Raw genomic sequence first — 21397 nt, 5'->3', positions numbered from 1 at the left:
GTGGGCTAAAGAATGGTGATGGATTAAACCCAGATCTTTGGACTGGGTGTGAGTGTTTGATTGGTTCAGATGCTCCGTCCATCACCACCCCCTTTTGTACCGCTTTGGCCGCCATAAGTATGGCAGGGTCTGCTCAGACGTGAGTCCCTTGCTCACTTTGCCACTGGATTCAAGCAAGCCGGGCTGAATAAGGCTGTAATGCCAGAAACCGGTCCTCGGAAGCTTGTTTCCGGTCCAGGGAAGGCATGGCTTGGCAGTTCGGGCTGGACTGTTCCCATGAGGCACAGGGTCACACTGTTTTGCATATAGCCATGTCCATCACCACCCCTTTTGTACCGCCCCTGCTGCCCCAGCGGAGATGGGTTGACTGGTGTGCACAGCGACAGACGTCCGTCGACGAAGCTCGGGCTGCCCCAAAACACACACCCAGATCTGGAGTAAACGGTGGGACCACTTTGGGCTCGAGGTGCTGCAGTACAACTGTTCGGTGCGCCCCTGCGTGGGCTTTGACGATCGTAACTCATGATGAGGGGCCCAATTTGAGACTTAAATATTGTATTGTGATGGAGGCCACGACTGGCTTGTTGCCACCCCAGTTCAGACATGGCTATATGCAAATCAGTCTGACCCTGTGCCTCATGGGAACAGTCCAGCCCGAACTGCCAAGCCAGGCCTTCCCTGGACCGGAAACAAGCTTCCGAGGACCGGTTTCTGGCATTCCAGCCGTCTTCAGCCCGGCTTGCTTGAACCTTTGGCATGGGTAAGATCCTTTCTGAAGGGCAGATGTCAGCAGGTTTTTCTCCGGCCTTATGTATCATCAGAGAAACCTCTGCTATGTGGGGTCCCACAGGGTTCTGCACTCAGCCCCCTGTTTTTTAACGTTTACCTGACTCCCTTGGCAGAAGGGGTGGAATCCTGGGGGGTCAGAGTGATCTCTTATGCTGACGACACTCAGCTTGTATTTTCCTTTAGAGACCCCTCTGACGGCAACTTGTCCAACTTTCAAAGCTGCCTTATTAACATCTCCTCCTGGATGACTACCAATAAATTGAAGCTCAATACGGACAAGACCGAGGTCCTATTCTTCAATCACTACTATAGAGAACGAAGTCCACCCAAGTAAATTAAACAATGGCTCAAGGAGAGTCCACTCTTTTTAAAGTACAAGCAGGAGCTCACCAAAGGGTGACCGAGGTCACAGAGGGAGAAGAAAAACACATATCGATATCATTTTTTTTTTCTCCTTTTTTCTTATTTGATTTATATGTTTTTTGTTCAACACATCAAAGAGCACCATACAGGATAAAAATTACAGTGACATAACATCAATAAATATACATCAAAACTTATCCCCACACCAGACTCTCACACACATACTCAAGGCTCATTAAGTCACACACATACATCCACAGGTATACACATTTCTCAAAACAATCCTTAGGGTAATCTGAAGAGGGGTCCCTGTAGGGTCTCCGTGGCACACAGCCAGGAGATTCCAGATTAATAACACAGGATCCCACGTTCAAGTAACGCCGACGCGCGTTTCAGTGCAAGGCCCAGATCTACGGGCGCACCTTCGTCAGGGCTCTCACGCCAGGTGGGGGAAAGACAACACAAAATGGGCAATATGTACGGGTGACCAATCTGTTCAAGAGAAAGAATAACATTTTTAGATTCAATAGTCCGACATCTGTCTAGCTCATTCTTCAATCAGAAATCCCTTCCCCATCTACGCTGTGGTGGCCCGCGGAGCTAAACCCCCCACCGGCCCCAGTTCAGGCTGCTCGTAATCTGGGTTTTCAATTTGATAATGCTCTGTCTTGCAAAACCCAAATTAACAAAGTCACCGCAGCTTGTTTTGGCAAACTTTGCATGATCAAGAAAATCCTTTCCTCCCGCTCGATTCTCGGAGGACCGTTGTTCATGCCTTAATCACTTCCCATTTGGATTATGCCAACAGTTCGTATGTATGAGCCCCTGCTTACCTGATTAAACGGTTGCAGATTTTGCAGAATGCCGCTGCCAGGCTGATCTGTAACATCCCATATCGCCACTCCATCTCACCGTATCTGGCTAAGCTGCACTGGCTGCCGGTGACCTATTGCATACAATTTAAAATTCTGGTTATTGCCTTCAGGGCCCTCAATGGCCTGGGTCCTGCCTTTTTGAGACATAGGCTCAAACCTGTCCATTCCTCACGTGCCCTCAGATCAAACCACCTTCGCCTTCTCTGTGCTCCCCGCTTTCGTCGTTCCAGAATGGGGGGTCGTGCCTTTGCTGTGATCGCTGCAAAGTTTTGGAATACCCTCCCTCTAGACCTTAGGCTCGCTACATCAGAATTGTTGTTCCGAAGTAAACTTAAAACCTGGCTGTTCTCCAAAATCTAGGCCACGCTGAACCCCTCTGGTTGTCTGTTGTCCGCAGCGCCGGGACACCCCCGTACGGGGTAGCCGTGCGCTACAAGCTTCGAAATAAATAAATAAATAAGTAAATAAATCGCCCCGCGTGCTGGCTCTAGTCTAGGCAGTGTGGGGGTCATTGTATTGACAAACTCTGGGGGCTACTTTTAGTATTGAGTAAAGCACTCGATTTCCTTCAAGATGATGCCCTGGGAATCACCGCAGAGGTATCCCAGCCAGTGCGGCTCATCTTAAAACTGCTCCTGGGCGATGAAAGGTGCTCCAGGAAGTTCAGCGAACACTTCTGTAAAGTGAGAACTCGCCACCCAAATCAACATTTAATTAGAAAATGAAGACAACACTACTTATTTATTCATGCTGCTTTCTAGGCAGTAAGTGATTTCTAATGATGTGAAAACGGTGATACCTATAAATAAGGCTGGGATGCAAATTGTCTCGATTCATTTTGCAAAATCCCATTTCAGATGAACTTTAATTATCTCCGTCAGCGCCTCGTGTTTACACAAACCAGCGCCTCGAAATGAATCTAATCTGAATCCAAAGAGGCGCAGGTGTTCGGCTGAGGCGTCGAGGCTGCCGGGTGGGGCGCGCTGATAGCGGGGTTCCACCTGAACACCCCACAGTTTATGAAAGATGGAAGGTAATGAGGGGGGGGGGGCCTGGTGCACAGTGGATCCTACTGAAGAATCGACAAACTGAACAAGAAGTGAACCTGCCTCTGGGAAAGGGGTTCAACACCAACCCCACCACCTGCACGGGGGGGGGGAGAGGGGGGGGCATGACGTCAGAGCACAGGAGGAGGCCACAACCTATGGGGCAAACACCTCTGCCCGGAGTCATCGAGACACTATCTCTAACCCATGAGGGCACTTGTCTGCCCGGCTTCATCTCACCCCTGTACCCCGCAAAGGCTTGGGGGGCTGTCGAGTGCCTCGAGGGGGGGCATGCGCCGCTGCTCTTTTTGCGCAGCCCACCTCACACAAGCTCTCTCTCGCAAAATGTATCCCAAGCAGTTCTTATAAATCTTTTCCTCTGAATGAGGCTGGGCAGGGAAAGGACACCCGTGCTCATAAAACAGACGATATGGACCCGGAGTGGGCGTCACTGTGACTGGGGGCTGTCGAGTTCAGCCTGGACTCCACATCCTCCCAGCAGCCCTTGCTGCAGGAAGCTAGCCACCGCTGGGTGATGTACTCAGGGGACACTGAATACGTAACTTGTGACTGGAAAATGCCGCCAGTACCTCATATGCAGCATACGGGTAACTAGGCCTGCAAAGAGTGTTGTACTCTGTACATGAAGACACTGGTAGCCAGGTTGTAAGTTCTTAAAGTCTTCTTTATTAATCCATGTCAAGTGGTATCAAACACGGATCAGCCAAGTAACAGCTCTTAACCCAGCTCCCATATCTCCTACGCCAGCCCCACCAGGAGCAGCCTGCCTAGCTGCTCAGCCCATCTCCAACCGCCCCCCCCTCATCCACACAGGCACCCAGGCATTCCACGCATCACAGGCACACCAACATTCCACGCATCACGGGCACACCAACATTCCACACATCACGGGCACACCAACATTCCACGCATCACGGTCACACCAACATTCCACGCATCATGGTCACACCAACATTCCACGCATCACGGGCACACCAACATTCCACGCATCACGGGCACACCAACATTCCATGCATCACGGGCACCAACATTCCACGCATCACGGGCACCAACATTCCACGCATCACGGGCACACCAACATTCCACGCATCACGGTCACACCAACATTCCACGCATCACGGTCACACCAACATTCCACGCATCACGGGCACACCAACATTCCACGCATCACGGTCACACCAACATTCCACACATCACGGGCACACCAACATTCCACGCATCACGGGCACACCAACATTCCACGCATCACGGGCACACCAACATTCCATGCATCACGGGCATACCAACATTCCATGCATCACGGTCACACCAACATTCCACACATCACGGGCACACCAACATTCCACACATTACGGGCACACCAACATTCCACACATCACGGTCACACCAACATTCCACGCATCATGGTCACACCAACATTCCACGCATCACGGGCACACCAACATTCCACACATCACAGTCACACCAACATTCCATGCATCATGGGCACCAACATTCCACGCATCATGGGCACCAACATTCCACGCATCATGGGCACCAACATTCCACGCATCACGGGCACCAACATTCCATGCATCACGGGCACCAACATTCCATGCATCACGGGCACACCAACATTCCACGCATCACGGGCACACCAACATTCCATGCATCACGGGCACACCAACATTCCATGCATCACAGGCACACCAACATTCCATGCATCACAGTCACACCAACATTCCGTCACCATCTCTCACTCTGGCTGAGCAGCTAGGAGGGCCGAGGCTGATTCACATAAGAATGTAAACCTTAGGATATAACAAAGAGCTTTGGTGAAGACAGACTCCATCCACCCTGTGCACTTACAGGAGACGTGCAGGCGCAGCAGATTCTGCCTGTTCCCTGGCACGGGGCACTCTGGTGGCACACACACTCTGACCCCCTGGTGCCCCTCTGCCCTCAGCTGTGGCTTCCAAGGACCACACAGCAGGGGTCGGGAGGCAAGGAATGCTCTGGGCCCCCTGTGCCAGAACAGCCTTAGCATCCGATGCCAGGGAGGGGGGGCTCTCTGCGGGGGACAGGGGTGACTGGACTCTCAGGACACCCAGCACCCCCGACAAGGCATCAGCCACTTCTCACAGGAGCAGAGTTCACCCCCACTTCCAGATATTTCTGTGGCCTACCGCTCTGGTCTCATTAGAGCCGACACAGGCGCACATCCAATGTTAAGACACTTCCTTAGCTCTTCTGAAAACAAACTGTTCTGTGGACAGAAGTTGTAAAATACCAAATATTAAAAGGAACCTGCCACTCTCCTCACCGCCGGCACCTGGACACAGCTGCCTTCTTTATAGATGACCTACAGTCCCTGAGAAGAGGGGAGGCGTGCCCCTCACACTCCCGGCCTGGCTTTTATAAAACATGCAAACATGGCAATGAGAGAAAGAAGCACGTGACACCGGTGTGCCACCCTTTATGGTTATTTCTGTACTGGCAGCATTTGTAAGCGAGGGCACACAAGCTGTCAGTGCAGTCAAGACCCCACACACGACAGGGCTTTAATACCGCCAGCTCCAGAATTATACTTCACAAGGTGCTGCCGCTGGGTTAGAGAGGCGTAGAGGCATGGATACTGCTGGGGTTACACTAGTGAACTGAACACTGCTGGGGTTACACTAGCGAAGTGAACACTGGTGGGGTTGCACTAGCGAAGTGAACTCTGGTAGAGTTACACTAGTGAAGTGAACTGAACACTTGTGGGGTTACTCTAGCGAAGTGAACTCTGGTGGGGTTGCACTAGCGAAGTGAACTCTGGTAGAGTTACACTAGTGAAGTGAACTGAACACTTGTGGGGTTACACTAGTGAAGTGAACTCTGGTGGGGTTGCACTAGCGAAGTGAACTCTGGTGGGGTTACACTAGTGAAGTGAACTGAACACTTGTGGGGTTACACTAGTGAAGTGAACTCTGGTGGGGTTGCACTAGCGAAGTGAACTCTGGTGGGGTTACACTAGTGAAGTGAACTCTGGTGGGGTTGCACTAGCGAAGTGAACTCTGGTGGGGTTACACTAGTGAAGTGAACTGAACACTTGTGGGGTTACACTAGCGAAGTGAACTCTGGTGGGGTTGCACTAGCGAAGTGAACTCTGGTGGGGTTACACTAGTGAAGTGAACTGAACACTTGTGGGGTTACACTGGCAAAGTGAACTCTGGTGGGGTTACAGTAGCAAAGTGAACTCTGGTGGGGTTACACTAGTGAAGTGAACTGAATGCTTGTGGGGTTACACTAGTGAAGTGAACTGAATGCTTGTGGGGTTACACTAGTGAAGTGAACTCTGGTGGGGTTACACTGGTGAAGTGAACTGAACACTTGTGGGGTTACACTGGCAAAGTGAACTCTGGTGGGGTTACAGTAGCAAAGTGAACTCTGGTGGGGTTACACTAGTGAAGTGAACTGAATGCTTGTGGGGTTACACTAGCGAAGTGAACTCTGGTGGGGTTGCACTAGCGAAGTGAACTCTGGTGGGGTTGCACTAGCGAAGTGAACTCTGGTGGGGTTGCACTAGCGAAGTGAACTCTGGTGGGGTTGCACTAGCGAAGTGAACTCTGGTGGGGTTGCACTAGCGAAGTGAACTCTGGTGGGGTTGCACTAGCGAAGTGAACTCTGGTGGGGTTGCACTAGCGAAGTGAACTCTGGTGGGGTTGCACTAGCGAAGTGAACTCTGGTGGGGTTGCACTAGCGAAGTGAACCCTGGTGGGGTTGCACTAATGAAGTGAACTGAACACTTGTGGGGTTACACTAGTGAGGTGAACTCTAGTGGGGTTGCACTAGCGAAGTGAACTCTGGTGGGGTTACACTAGTGAAGAAAACTGAACACTTGTGGGGTTACACTAGCGAAGTGAACTTTGGTGGGGTTACACTAGCGAAGTGAACTCTGGTGGGGTTACACTAGCGAAGTGAACTCTGGCGGGGTTACACTAGCTAAGTGTACACTGCTTGAGTTAGACGACTGTTGTACAGAGGCATGGGCATTGACACTAGTGAACTGAACACCGCTGGGGTTACACTAGCGAAGTGAACTGAACACTTGTGGGGTTACACTAGCGAAGTGAATTGAACGCTTGTTGGGTTACACTAGTGAAGTGAACTCTGGTGGGGTTACACTAGCGAAGTGAACTCTGGTGGGGTTACACTAGCGAAGTGAACTCTGGCGGGGTTACACTAGCTAAGTGTACACTGCTTGAGTTAGACGACTGTTGTACAGAGGCATGGGCATTGACACTAGTGAACTGAACACCGCTGGGGTTACACTAGCGAAGTGAACTGAACACTTGTGGGGTTACACTAGCGAAGTGAATTGAACGCTTGTTGGGTTACACTAGTGAAGTGAACTCTGGTGGGGTTACACTAGCGAAGTGAACTCTGGTGGGGTTACACTAGCGAAGTGAACTCTGGTGGGGTTACACTAGCGAAGTGATCTCTGCTGGGGTTACACCAGTGAAGTGAACTGTGGTGGGGTTACAGTAGCAAAGTGATCTCTGGTGGGGTTACAGTAGCAAAGTGATCTCTGGTGGGGTTACAGTAGCAAAGTGAACTCTGGTGGGGTTACAGTAGCAAAGTGAACTCTGGTGGGGTTACAGTAGCAAAGTGAACTCTGGTGGGGTTACACTAGTGAAGTGAACTGAACGCTTGTGGTGTTACACTAGTGAAGTGAACTCTGGTGGGGTTACACTAGCGCAGTGAACTCTGGTGGGGTTACACTAGCGCAGTGAACTCTGGTGGGGTTACACTAGCGCAGTGAACTCTGGTGGGGTTACACTAGCGAAGTGAACTCTGGTGGGGTTACACTAGCGAAGTGAACTGTGGTGGGGTTACACTAGCGAAGTGAACTCTGGTGGGGTTACACTAGTGAAGTGAACTCTGGTGGGGTTACACTAGTGAAGTGAACTCTGGTGGGGTTACACTAGTGAAGTGAACTCTGGTGGGGTTACACTAGTGAAGTGAACTCTGGTGGGGTTACACTAGTGAAGTGAACTCTGGTGGGGTTGCACTAGCGAAGTGAACTCTGGTAGGGTTACACTAGTGAAGTGAACTGAACACTTGTGGGGTTACACTAGTGAAGTGAACTCTGGTGGGGTTACACTAGCGAAGTGAACTCTGGTGGGGTTACACTAGTGAAGTGAACTGAACACTTGTGTGGTTACACTAGTGAAGTGAACTCTGGTGGGGTTGCACTAGCGAAGTGAACTCTGGTGGGGTTACACTAGTGAAGTGAACAGAACACTTGTGGGGTTACACTAGTGAAGTGAACTCTGGTGGGGTTGCACTAGCGAAGTGAACTCTGGTGGGGTTGCACTAGTGAAGTGAACTGAACACTTGTGGGGTTACACTAGTGAAGTCAACACTGGTGGGGTTGCACTAGCGAAGTGAACTCTGGTGGGGTTACACTAGTGAAGTGAACTGAACACTTGTGGGGTTACACTAGTGAAGTGAACTCTGGTGGGGTTGCACTAGCGAAGTGAACTCTGGTGGGGTTACAGTAGCAAAGTGAACTCTGGTGGGGTTACACTAGTGAAGTGAACTGAACTCTGGTGGGGTTACACTAGTGAAGTGAACTGAATGCTTGTGGGGTTACACTAGTGAAGTGAACTGAATGCTTGTGGGGTTACACTAGTGAAGTGAACTCTGGTGGGGTTACACTAGCGAAGTGAACTCTGGTGGGGTTACACTAGCGAAGTGAACTCTGGTGGGGTTACAGTAGCAAAGTGAACTCTGGTGGGGTTACACTAGTGAAGTGAACTGAATGCTTGTGGGGTTACACTAGTGAAGTGAACTGAATGCTTGTGGGGTTACACTAGTGAAGTGAACTCTGGTGGGGTTACACTAGCGAAGTGAACTCTGGTGGGGTTGCACTAGCGAAGTGAACTCTGGTGGGGTTGCACTAGCGAAGTGAACTCTGGTGGGGTTGCACTAGTGAAGTGAACTGAACACTTGTGGGGTTACACTAGTGAAGTGAACACTGGTGGGGTTGCACTAGCGAAGTGAACTCTGGTGGGGTTACACTAGTGAAGTGAACTGAACACTTGTGGGGTTACACTAGTGAAGTGAACTCTGGTGGGGTTGCACTAGCGAAGTGAACTGAATGCTTGTGGGGTTACACTAGTGAAGTGAACTGAATGCTTGTGGGGTTACACTAGTGAAGTGAACTCTGGTGGGGTTACACTAGCGAAGTGAACTCTGGTGGGGTTGCACTAGCGAAGTGAACTCTGGTGGGGTTGCACTAGTGAAGTGAACTGAACACTTGTGGGGTTACACTAGTGAAGTCAACACTGGTGGGGTTGCACTAGCGAAGTGAACTCTGGTGGGGTTACACTAGTGAAGTGAACTGAACACTTGTGGGGTTACACTAGTGAAGTGAACTCTGGTGGGGTTGCACTAGCGAAGTGAACTCTGGTGGGGTTACACTAGTGAAGTGAACTGAACACTTGTGGGGTTACACTGGCAAAGTGAACTCTGGTGGGGTTACAGTAGCAACGTGAACTCTGGTGGGGTTACACTAGTGAAGTGAACTGAATGCTTGTGGGGTTACACTAGTGAAGTGAACTGAATGCTTGTGGGGTTACACTAGTGAAGTGAACTCTGGTGGGGTTACACTAGCGAAGTGAACTCTGGTGGGGTTACACTAGCGAAGTGAACTCTGGTGGGGTTACAGTAGCAAAGTGAACTCTGGTGGGGTTACAGTAGCAAAGTGAACTCTGGTGGGGTACACTAGTGAAGTGAACTGAATGCTTGTGGGGTTACACTAGTGAACTGTGATGCTTGTGGGGTTACCCTAGGCCCACAGGAATGAATGGGGAGTTATTCCTTATTTGCGATTAGCAATTAGCTAATCGCAAATAAGGAACATGTAGGAATCGCAATATTTATTGCAATTCCTACATGAATCCCGTTTTGCAAGTCCTTAATAGCGATTCGTTATGAATCGCTATTAGGGGCTCGCAAAACGGGAGAATGATGAATCAGGCTGCCTGTGCACAAGTTAGACGATTGCAGTGCAGAAGCATGGACACTGACACTAGTAAACTGAACAGTGCTGGCAGTTACACTAGTAGGGTGCGGAGACCCTGTGTACAAGTTAAATGACTGTGGTGCAAAGGCGTGGACACTGACACTAGTGAAGTGAACACTGCTGGGGTTACACTAGTAAGGTGCAGAGACCCTGTGCCCAAGTAAATGACTGCAGTGCAAAGTAGTAGACACTGCCCCCAGTGAAGTGAACACAGTCACGGTGCTACACTAGTGCGGTGCAGAGACCCTGTGCACGAGTTAGATGACTGCGGTGCACAGGCATGGAGAAGGGAGTCTATTCAGACTACCCAAAACCTAATTGAAGATTGTTTATCCATGGAAATTGTACATAGAATTCCATGGATTTCATATATCAAATCTACCTTCTCCGCTTTAGGTTTAGAGCACCTATAAACTACCCCCAGGGATTGCATGAGCATCTCAAGGCCGGAGGTAAAGCCTGTTTTCTTAAACAAAGAGCAGATGTCAGATTAGAAACAAACTGTACATCGGTATCGGTAAAACTGTACCTCGAAGGTCCAAAGCCCCAGGAAGGGATAAAGTCAGACCCATTTACTGCGTCAAATGTGCGTCATAGATTCTTTGTAATGATATTCCGACTGAATCTTATACCGTGCACATTGGCACACCCTGCAGGTATCTATTCTATAAATGACTGTCCCTTCTGTCCCTGTGACAGTTCTTCTGTACAATCAAATTTACATAATTTTTCTTCTGCAAATTTTATAGGGACCTCGTAAAAGATGGATTCTCCCCCTGATGTGCACATTTCGTTTCAAACAATGTCGTGTATCAATGTTCTTTTTACAATCCCTGCCTAACCCCTTGGTTTGCTTATCAGTGGCGTCTTTTTTAAGTCAATCGTGGATCAGGCGGCAGCAGAACACCACTGAATGAATTTTTAAATAGTTCCTAATTATCATGGCTTTTACTTTGTTACTCCTACTTCCATACTGATATGTATAGCATTCTCTTTTTGTACTGATTGGTGATTTTTAAATTGTATTTATCTGTGTTTTGTTGTTTTTAAATAGTATTAATCTGCACTTTATTGATCTTATATTATAAGTATCGAATAAAGTAATTGACTGACTGTCTGGTCCCATCGATGCCCACCGATGATAGAGACGGGGCACCGGGCCACAGATGGCACTGGTCTGGGTTGGCAATGAAACAATACAAAGCACAGCACAGCGGGTGAAGTTCAAAGAGCCTTACCTGCTATACTGGCAAACACCTCACTGAAGCCGATCAGGACGTACTGGGGAATCTGCCACCAGATGGACAGATTGGCAGCAAAATAAGTCGAATTTCCAATGGTCTGATTCAGATAATCCACTTTGACGATGTCGAGTCTTTTGCTTTCCAGAATTCCTGATGGGAGAGAGAAGGTACGAAGGTGACATATACAGCACAAAACTGACACAGTATGATTCTGCTTCAACGGTAGACATATACGGCACACAACTGAGACAGTATGATTCTGCTTCGATAGTAGACATATACTGCACACAACTCTGACACAGTATGACTCCTTCGAAAGTAGACATATACTGCACACAACTCTGGCACAGTATGATTCTGCTTCGACAGTAGACATATACTGCACACAACTGAGACAGTATGATTCTGCTTCGATAGTAGACATATACTGCACACAACTCTGGCACAGTATGATTCTGCTTCGACAGTAGACATATACTGCACACAACTGAGACAGTATGATTCTGCTTCGATAGTAGACATATACTGCACACAACTCTGACACAGTATGACTCCTTCGAAAGTAGACATATACTGCACACAACTCTGGCACAGTATGATTCTGCTTCGACAGTAGACATATACTGCACACAACTGAGACAGTGATTCTGCTTCGATAGTAGACATATACGGCACACAACTCTGACACAGTATGATTCTGCTTCAACGGTAGACATATACGGCACACAACTCTGACACAGTATGATTCTGCTTCGACAGTAGACATATACTGCACACAACTCTGGCACAGTATGATTCTGCTTCGACGGTAGACATATACTGCACACAACTCTGACAGTATGATTCTGCTTCAACAGTAGACATATACTGCACACAACTGAGACAGTGATTCTGCTTCAACAGTAGACATATACTGCACACACCTGAGACAGTATGATTCTGCTTCGACAGTAGACATATACTGCACACAACTGAGACAGTATGATTCTGCTTCGACAGTAGACATATACTGCACACAACTGAGACAGTGATTCTGCTTCGACAGTAGACATATACTGCACACAACTGAGACAGTATGATTCTGCTTCGACGGTAGACATATACTGCACACAACTCTGGCACAGTATGATTCTGCTTCGACGGTAGACATATACTGCACACAACTCTGACAGTATGATTCTGCTTCAACAGTAGACATATACTGCACACAACTCTGACAGTATGATTCTGCTTCAACAGTAGACATATACTGCACACAACTGAGACAGTGATTCTGCTTCGACAGTAGACATATACTGCACACAACTCTGGCACAGTATGATTCTGCTTCGACGGTAGACATATACTGCACACAACTCTGGCACAGTATGATTCTGCTTCGACAGTAGACATATACTGCACACAACTCTGGCACAGTATGATTCTGCTTCGACGGTAGACATATACTGCACACAACTCTGGCACAGTATGATTCTGCTTCGACAGTAGACATATACTGCACACACCTGAGACAGTATGATTCTGCTTCGACAGTAGACATATACTGCACACAACTGAGACAGTGATTCTGCTTCAACAGTAGACATATACTGCACACACCTGAGACAGTATGATTCTGCTTCGACAGTAGACATATACTGCACACAACTGAGACAGTATGATTCTGCTTCAACAGTAGACATATACTGCACACAACTGAGACAGTGATTCTGCTTCAACAGTAGACATATACTGCACACAACTGAGACAGTATGATTCTGCTTCAACAGTAGACATATACTGCACACAACTGAGACAGTGATTCTGCTTCAACAGTAGACATATACTGCACACAACTGAGACAGTGATTCTGCTTCAACAGTAGACATATACTGCACACAACTGAGACAGTGATTCTGCTTCAACAGTAGACATATACTGCACACAACTGAGACAGTATGATTCTGCTTCAACAGTAGACATATACTGCACACAACTGAGACAGTGATTCTGCTTCAACAGTAGACATATACTGCACACACCTGAGACAGTATGATTCTGCTTCGACAGTAGACATATACTGCACACAACTGAGACAGTATGATTCTGCTTCGACAGTAGACATATACTGCACACAACTGAGACAGTGATTCTGCTTCGACAGTAGACATATACTGCACACAACTCTGGCACAGTATGATTCTGCTTCGACGGTAGACATATACTGCACACAACTCTGGCACAGTATGATTCTGCTTCGACAGTAGACATATACTGCACACAACTCTGGCACAGTATGATTCTGCTTCGACGGTAGACATATACTGCACACAACTCTGGCACAGTATGATTCTGCTTCGACAGTAGACATATACTGCACACACCTGAGACAGTATGATTCTGCTTCGACAGTAGACATATACTGCACACAACTCTGGCACAGTATGATTCTGCTTCGACGGTAGACATATACTGCACACAACTCTGACAGTATGATTCTGCTTCAACAGTAGACATATACTGCACACAACTCTGGCACAGTATGATTCTGCTTCGATAGTAGACATATACTGCACACAACTCTGACACAGTATGATTCTGCTTCGACAGTAGACATATACTGCACACAACTCTGGCACAGTATGATTCTGCTTCGACAGTAGACATATACTGCACACACCTGAGACAGTATGATTCTGCTTCGACAGTAGACATATACTGCACACAACTCTGGCACAGTATGATTCTGCTTCGACGGTAGACATATACTGCACACAACTCTGACAGTATGATTCTGCTTCAACAGTAGACATATACTGCACACAACTCTGGCACAGTATGATTCTGCTTCGATAGTAGACATATACTGCACACAACTGAGACAGTGATTCTGCTTCGATAGTAGACATATACTGCACACAACTCTGACACAGTATGATTCTGCTTCGACAGTAGACATACTGCACACAACTAAGACAGTATGATTCTGCTTCGATAGTAGACATATACTGCACACAACTGGGACAGTGATTCTGCTTCGACAGTAGACATATACTGCACACAACTGAGACAGTATGACTCTGCTTGGATAGTAGACATATACTGCACACAACTGAGACAGTGATTCTGCTTCGATAGTAGACATATACTGCACACAACTCTGACACAGTATGATTCTGCTTCGACAGTAGACATATACTGCACACAACTGAGACAGTATGATTCTGCTTCGATAGTAGACATATACTGCACACAACTCTGACACAGTATGATTCTGCTTCGACAGTAGACATATACTGCACACAACTGAGACAGTATGATTCTGCTTCGATAGTAGACATATACTGCACACAACTGAGACAGTATGATTCTGCTTCGATAGTAGACATATACTGCACACAACTGAGACAGTATGATTCTGCTTCGATAGTAGACATATACTGCACACAACTGAGACAGTATGATTCTGCTTCGACAGTAGACATACTGCACACAACTCTGACAGTATGATTCTGCTTCGACAGTAGACATACTGCACACAACTGAGACAGTATGATTCTGCTTCGATAGTAGACATATACTGCACACAACTCTGACAGTATGATTCTGCTTCGACAGTAGACATACTGCACACAACTCTGACAGTATGATTCTGCTTCGACAGTAGACATATACTGCACACAACTGAGACAGTATGATTCTGCTTCGATAGTAGACATATACTGCACACAACTCTGACACAGTATGATTCTGCTTCGATAGTAGACATAAGCTGCACACAACTCTGACACAGTATGATTCTGCTTCAACAGTAGACATATACTGCACACAACTGACAGTATGATTCTGCTCCAACAGTAGACATATACTGCACACAACTGAGACAGTATGATTCTGCTTCGACGGTAGACATATACTGCACACAACTGACAGTATGATTCTGCTCCAACAGTAGACATATACTGCACAAAACCCTGACACAGTATGATTCTGGTTTGACAGTAGACATATACTACACACAACTGAGACAGTATGATTCTGCTTCGACAGTAGACATATACTGCACACATCTCTGACAGTATAATTCTGCTTCGACAGTAGACATATACTGCACACAACTCTGGCACAGTATGATTCTGCTTCAACAGTAGACATATACTGCACACAACTGACAGTATGATTCTGCTCCAACAGTAGACATATACTGCACACAACTGAGACAGTATGATTCTGCTTCGACGGTAGACATATACTGCACACAACTGACAGTATGATTCTGCTCCAACAGTAGACATATACTGCACAAAACCCTGACACAGTATGATTCTGGTTTGACAGTAGACATATACTACACACAACTGAGACAGTATGATTCTGCTTCGACAGTAGACATATACTGCACACATCTGACAGTATGATTCTGCTTCGACAGTAGACATATACTGCACACAACTCTGGCACAGTATGATTCTGCTTCGACGGTAGACATATACTGCACACAACTCTGGTACAGTATGATTCTGCTTCAACAGTAGACATATACTGCACACAACTGAGACAGTGATTCTGCTTCGACAGTAGACATATACTGCACACAACTCTGGCACAGTATGATTCTGCTTCAACAGTAGACTTATACTGCACACAACTCTGGCACAGTATGATTCTGCTTCAACAGTAGACATATACTGCACACAACTAAGACAGTATGATTGTGCTCCAACAGTAGACATATACTGCACACAACGTGGAACTCTTCTCTAAGGTTAGACTGAGTGGAACTCTTCTCTAAGGTTAGACGGAGTGGAACTCTTCTCTAAGGTTAGACGGAGTGGAACTCTTCTCTAAGGTTAGACTGAGTGGAACTCTTCTCTAAGGTTAGACGGAGTGGAACTCTTCTCTAAGGTTAGACGGAGTGGAACTCTTCTCTAAGGTTAGACAGAGTGGAACTCTTCTCTGTTAGACAGAGTGAAACTCTTCTCTGTTAGACAGAGTGGAACTCGTCTCTAAGGTTAGACAGAGTGGAACTCTTCTCTAAGGTTAGACAGAGTGAAACTCTTCTCTGTTAGACAGAGTGAAACTCTTCTCTGTTAGCCAGAGAGGAACTCTTTCCTAATGTTAGCCACAGTGGAGTCACATCTGCAAGGTCTTCACTTGAGATGATGAAAAAGGTGCCTCTCCTCCACATATTATTGGAGTCGACGTGTGTCTCTCTCTCTCAGTGAATTTGCTAGAGACAGGTTCACTAGACCTAGGCTGGTAGTTTGCCAGGCTCTGTGGGGTGCTGACGGGTTTTTATTTTGGGAGGGTGGTCATCTGAATGTGTTTGAGAAGGAAGGGATGGCAAGCCTGCGCCTTGAGACCCTCACGGGTGAGTAGACGCACCATACACAAGACCTGCTTGATTTATTGACACAGTCTTAGGGGATACATTGTTCGATGGCGGCAACTGAGCATATTCTCACGGGCAAGCCTGACTTGTCTTCTTTAATGCCAGGTTTACGCACCTCTTCGGTCTCCAAACCCTTGAAAGAAAGTAAGTAGTGAAAAATACAGGTGAAATGGTACAGTGGTGGTCTAAACGGAGTCTGTAGCCGTGGGTATTTGAGAATGCAAGAACTAGCTCTCTGTAGTCTGGTGGCTATGAGCAGAAGTTGTTCTTTGGGGTATCTGGATGAGCTAGTTCTTCAGAGATGCTCAACACCCGCCCTGGAGGCGTCTTTTACTGACTTTTGAAAACTTGACCCCTTTTGGCTTTACACAGGTTTGAGGTAACCACTTGCGAGATCGGGTATGTCAGAGACTTACGCAAAGTCCACTCTGGGTCACAGCGTCAGAGATTTACGCAAAGTCCCCTCCGGGACACGGCGTCAGAGACTTTAGCAAAGTCCCCTCCGGGACACGGCGTCAGAGACTTAGAACGTCCACTCCAGGACACGACGTCAGAGACTTAGGCAACGTCCACTCCAAGACACGGCATCAGAGACTTACGCAAAGTCCACTCTGGGACACGACGTCAGAGACTTACGCAAAGTCCACTCTGGGTCACAGCGTCAGAGATTTACGCAAAGTCCCCTCCGGGACACGGCGTCAGAGACTTTAGCAAAGTCCACTCCGGGACACAGCGTCAGAGAGTTACGCAAAGTCCACTCTGGGTCACGGCGTCAGAGACTTTAGCAAAGTCCACTCCAGGACACAGCGTCAGAGACTTAAGCAAAGTCCACTCCAAGACACGACGTCAGAGACTTAGGCAACGTCCACTCCAAGACACGACGTCAGAGACTTACGCAAATTTCACTCCAGGACACGGCATCAGAGACTTACGCAAAGTCCACTCTGGGACACGACGTCAGAGACTTACGCAAAGTCCACTCTGGGTCACAGCGTCAGAGATTTACGCAAAGTCCCCTCCGGGACACGGCGTCAGAGACTTTAGCAAAGTCCACTCCGGGACACAGCGTCAGAGAGTTACGCAAAGTCCACTCTGGGTCACGGCGTCAGAGACTTTAGCAAAGTCCACTCCTGGACACAGCATCAGAGACTTAGGCTAAGTCCATTCCAGGACACGGTGTCAGAGACTTTAGCAAAGTCCACTCCTGGACACGGCGTCAGAGACTTACGCAAAGTCCACTCCAGGACACAGCGTCAGAGACTTAAGCAAAGTCCACTCCAAGACACGACGTCAGAGACTTAGGCAACGTCCACTCCAAGACACGACGTCAGAGACTTAGGCAACGTCCACTCCAAGACACGACGTCAGAGACTTAGGCAACGTCCACTCCAGGACACGGCGTCAGAGACTTACGCAAAGTCCACTCCAAGACACGGCATCAGAGACTTACGCAAATTTCACTCCAGGACACGGCATCAGAGACTTATGCAAAGTCCACTCTGGGACACGACGTCAGAGACTTACGCAAACTCTACTCCAGGACACGGCGTCAGAGAGTTACGCAAAGTCCACTCTGGGTCACAGCGTCAGAGATTTACGCAAAGTCCCCTCCGGGACACGGCGTCAGAGACTTTAACAAAGTCCCCTCCGGGACACGACGTCAGAGACTTTAGCAAAGTCCACTCCGGGACACAGCGTCAGAGAGTTACGCAAAGTCCACTCTGGGTCACGGCGTCAGAGACTTTAGCAAAGTCCACTCCTGGACACAGCGTCAGAGACTTAGGCTAAGTCCATTCCAGGACACGGCGTCAGAGACTTTAGCAAAGTCCACTCCAGGACACGGCGTCAGAGACTTTAGCAAAGTCCACTCCGGGACACGGCGTCAGAGACTTTAGCAAAGTCCACTCCGGGACACGGCGTCAGAGACTTACGCAAACGCTACTTCAGGACACGGCGTCAGAGACTTATGCAAAGTCCACTCCTGGACACAGCGTCAGAGACTTACGCTAAGTCCATTCCAGGACACGGCGTCAGAGACTTTAGCAAAGTCTACTCCGGGACACGGCGTCAGAGAGTTATGCAAAGTCCACTCTGGGTCACAGCGTTAGAGACTTACGCAAAGTCCACTCTGGGACACAGCGTCAGAGACTTACTCAAAGTCCACTCCAGGACACAGCGTCAGAGACTTACGCCAAGTCCACTCTGGGACACAGCGTCAGAGACTTACTCAAAGTCCACTCCAGGACACAGCGTCAGAGACTTACACAAAGTCCACTCCAGGACACGGCGTCAGAGACTTACGCAAACTCTACTCCAGGACACGGCGTCAGAGACTTATGCAAAGTCCACTCTGGGACACAGCGTCAGAGACTTTAGCAAAGTCCACTCCGGGACACGGCGTCAGAGACTTACGCAAACTCTACTCCAGGACACGGCGTCAGAGACTTATGCAAAGTCCACTCCAGGACACAGCGTCAGAGACTTTAGCAAAGTCCACTCCGGGACACGGCGTCAGAGACTTTAGCAAAGTCCACTCCGGGACACGGCGTCAGAGACTTACGCAAACTCCACTCCGGGACACGGCGTCAGAGACTTATGCAAAGTCCACTCCTGGACACAGCGTCAGAGACTTACGCTAAGTCCATTCCAAGACACAGCGTCAGAGACTTTAGCAAAGTCTACTCCGGGACACGGCGTCAGAGAGTTACACAGCGTCAGAGAGTTATGCAAAGTCCACTCTGGGTCACGGCGTCAGAGACTTACGCAAAGTCCACTCTGGGACAGCGTCAGAGACTTACTCAAAGTCCACTCCAGGACACAGCGTCAGAGACTTACGCCAAGTCCACTCTGGGTCACGGCGTCAGAGACTTACGCCAAGTCCACTCCAGGACACGGCGTCTGAGACTTACGCAAAGTCCACTCCAGGACACAGAGTCTGAGACTTACACAAAGTCCACTCCTGGACACAGCGTCAGAGACTTATGCTAAGTCCATTCCAGGACACGGCGTCAGAGACTTTAGCAAAGTCCATTCCAGGACACGACGTCAGAGACTTACGCTAAGTCCATTCCAGGACACAGCGTCAGAGACTTTAGCAAAGTCTACTCCGGGACACGGCGTCAGAGAGTTACACAGCGTCAGAGAGTTATGCAAAGTCCACTCTGGGTCACGGCGTCAGAGACTTACGCAAAGTCCACTCTGGGACAGCGTCAGAGACTTACTCAAAGTCCACTCCAGGACACAGCGTCAGAGACTTACGCCAAGTCCACTCTGGGTCACGGCGTCAGAGAGTTACACAAAGTCCACTCTGGGTCACAGCGTCAGAGACTTACGCCAAGTCCACTCCAGGACACGGCGTCGGAGACTTACGCAAAGTCCACTCCAGGACACGGCGTCGGAGACTTACGCAAAGTCCACTGCAGGACACGGCGTCGGAGACTTACACAAAGTCCACTCCAGGACATGGCGTCAGAGACTTACCCAAAGTCCACTCCAGGACCTGGCGTCAGAGACTTACGTAAAGTCCACTCCAGGACACGGCGTCAGAAACTTATGCAAAGTCCACTCTGGGACACGGCGCCAGAGACTTACGTAAAGTCCACTCCAGGACACAGAGTCTGAGACTTACGCAAAGCCCACTCCAGGACACAGCGTCAGAGACTTATGCTAAGTCCATTCCAGGACACGGCGTCAGAGACTTTAGCAAAGTCTACTCCGGGACACGGCGTCAGAGAGTTACACAGCGTCAGAGAGTTATGCAAAGTCCACTCTGGGTCACGGCGTCAGAGACTTACGCAAAGTCCACTCTGGGACAGCGTCAGAGACTTACTCAAAGTCCACGGACACAGCGTCAGAGACTTACGCCAAGTCCACTCTGGGTCATGGCGTCAGAGAGTTACGCAAAGTCCACTCTGGGTCACAGCGTCAGAGACTTACGCAAAGCCCACTCCAGGACACAGCGTCAGAGACTTATGCTAAGTCCTTTCCAGGACACGGCGTCAGAGACTTTAGCAAAGTCCATTCCAGGACACGACGTCAGAGACTTACGCTAAGTCCATTCCAGGACACAGCGTCAGAGACTTTAGCAAAGTCTACTCCGGGACACGGCGTCAGTGAGCTACACAGCGTCAGAGAGTTATGCAAAGTCCACTCTGGGTCACTGCGTCAGAGACTTACGCAAAGTCCACTCTGGGACAGCGTCAGAGACTTACTCAAAGTCCACGGACACAGCGTCAGAGACTTACGCCAAGTCCACTCTGGGTCACGGCGTCAGAGAGTTACGCAAAGTCCACTCCAGGACACGGCGTCAGAGACTTACGCAAAGTCCACTCCAGGACACGGCGTCGGAGACTTACCCAAAGTCCACTCCAGGACACGGCGTCAGAGACTTACGCAAAGTCAACTCCAGGACATGGCGTCAGAGACTTATGCAAAGTCCACTCTGGGACACGGCGCCAGAGACTTATGTAAAGTCCACTCCAGGACACGGCGTCAGAGACTTACGCAAAGTCCACTCCAGGACACGGCGTCAGAGACTTACGCAAAGTCCACTCCAGGACACGGCGTCAGAGACTTATGCAAAGTCCACTCTGGGACACGGCGCCAGAGACTTACGTAAAGTCCACTCCAGGACATGG

General features: G+C 48.7%; 1 protein-coding gene across 1 annotated transcript in view; it reads right to left on the bottom strand.

Moving 5' to 3' along the window:
• The window catches only part of SLC15A4 (solute carrier family 15 member 4), a 284700-nt gene that overhangs the window by 74340 nt on the left and 188963 nt on the right, over positions 1-21397 (bottom strand). The window contains exon 7 of the mRNA XM_078668020.1: positions 11384-11539. Within this exon, the coding sequence (XP_078524146.1) occupies positions 11384-11539 (156 nt within the window). The remainder of the gene's footprint in view (positions 1-11383; positions 11540-21397) is intronic.

Source organism: Lissotriton helveticus, chromosome 11, assembly GCF_964261635.1.
Source record: "Lissotriton helveticus chromosome 11, aLisHel1.1, whole genome shotgun sequence".
Lineage (NCBI taxonomy): Eukaryota > Metazoa > Chordata > Amphibia > Caudata > Salamandridae > Lissotriton > Lissotriton helveticus.
This window is presented reverse-complemented; position numbering and strand designations above follow the sequence as displayed.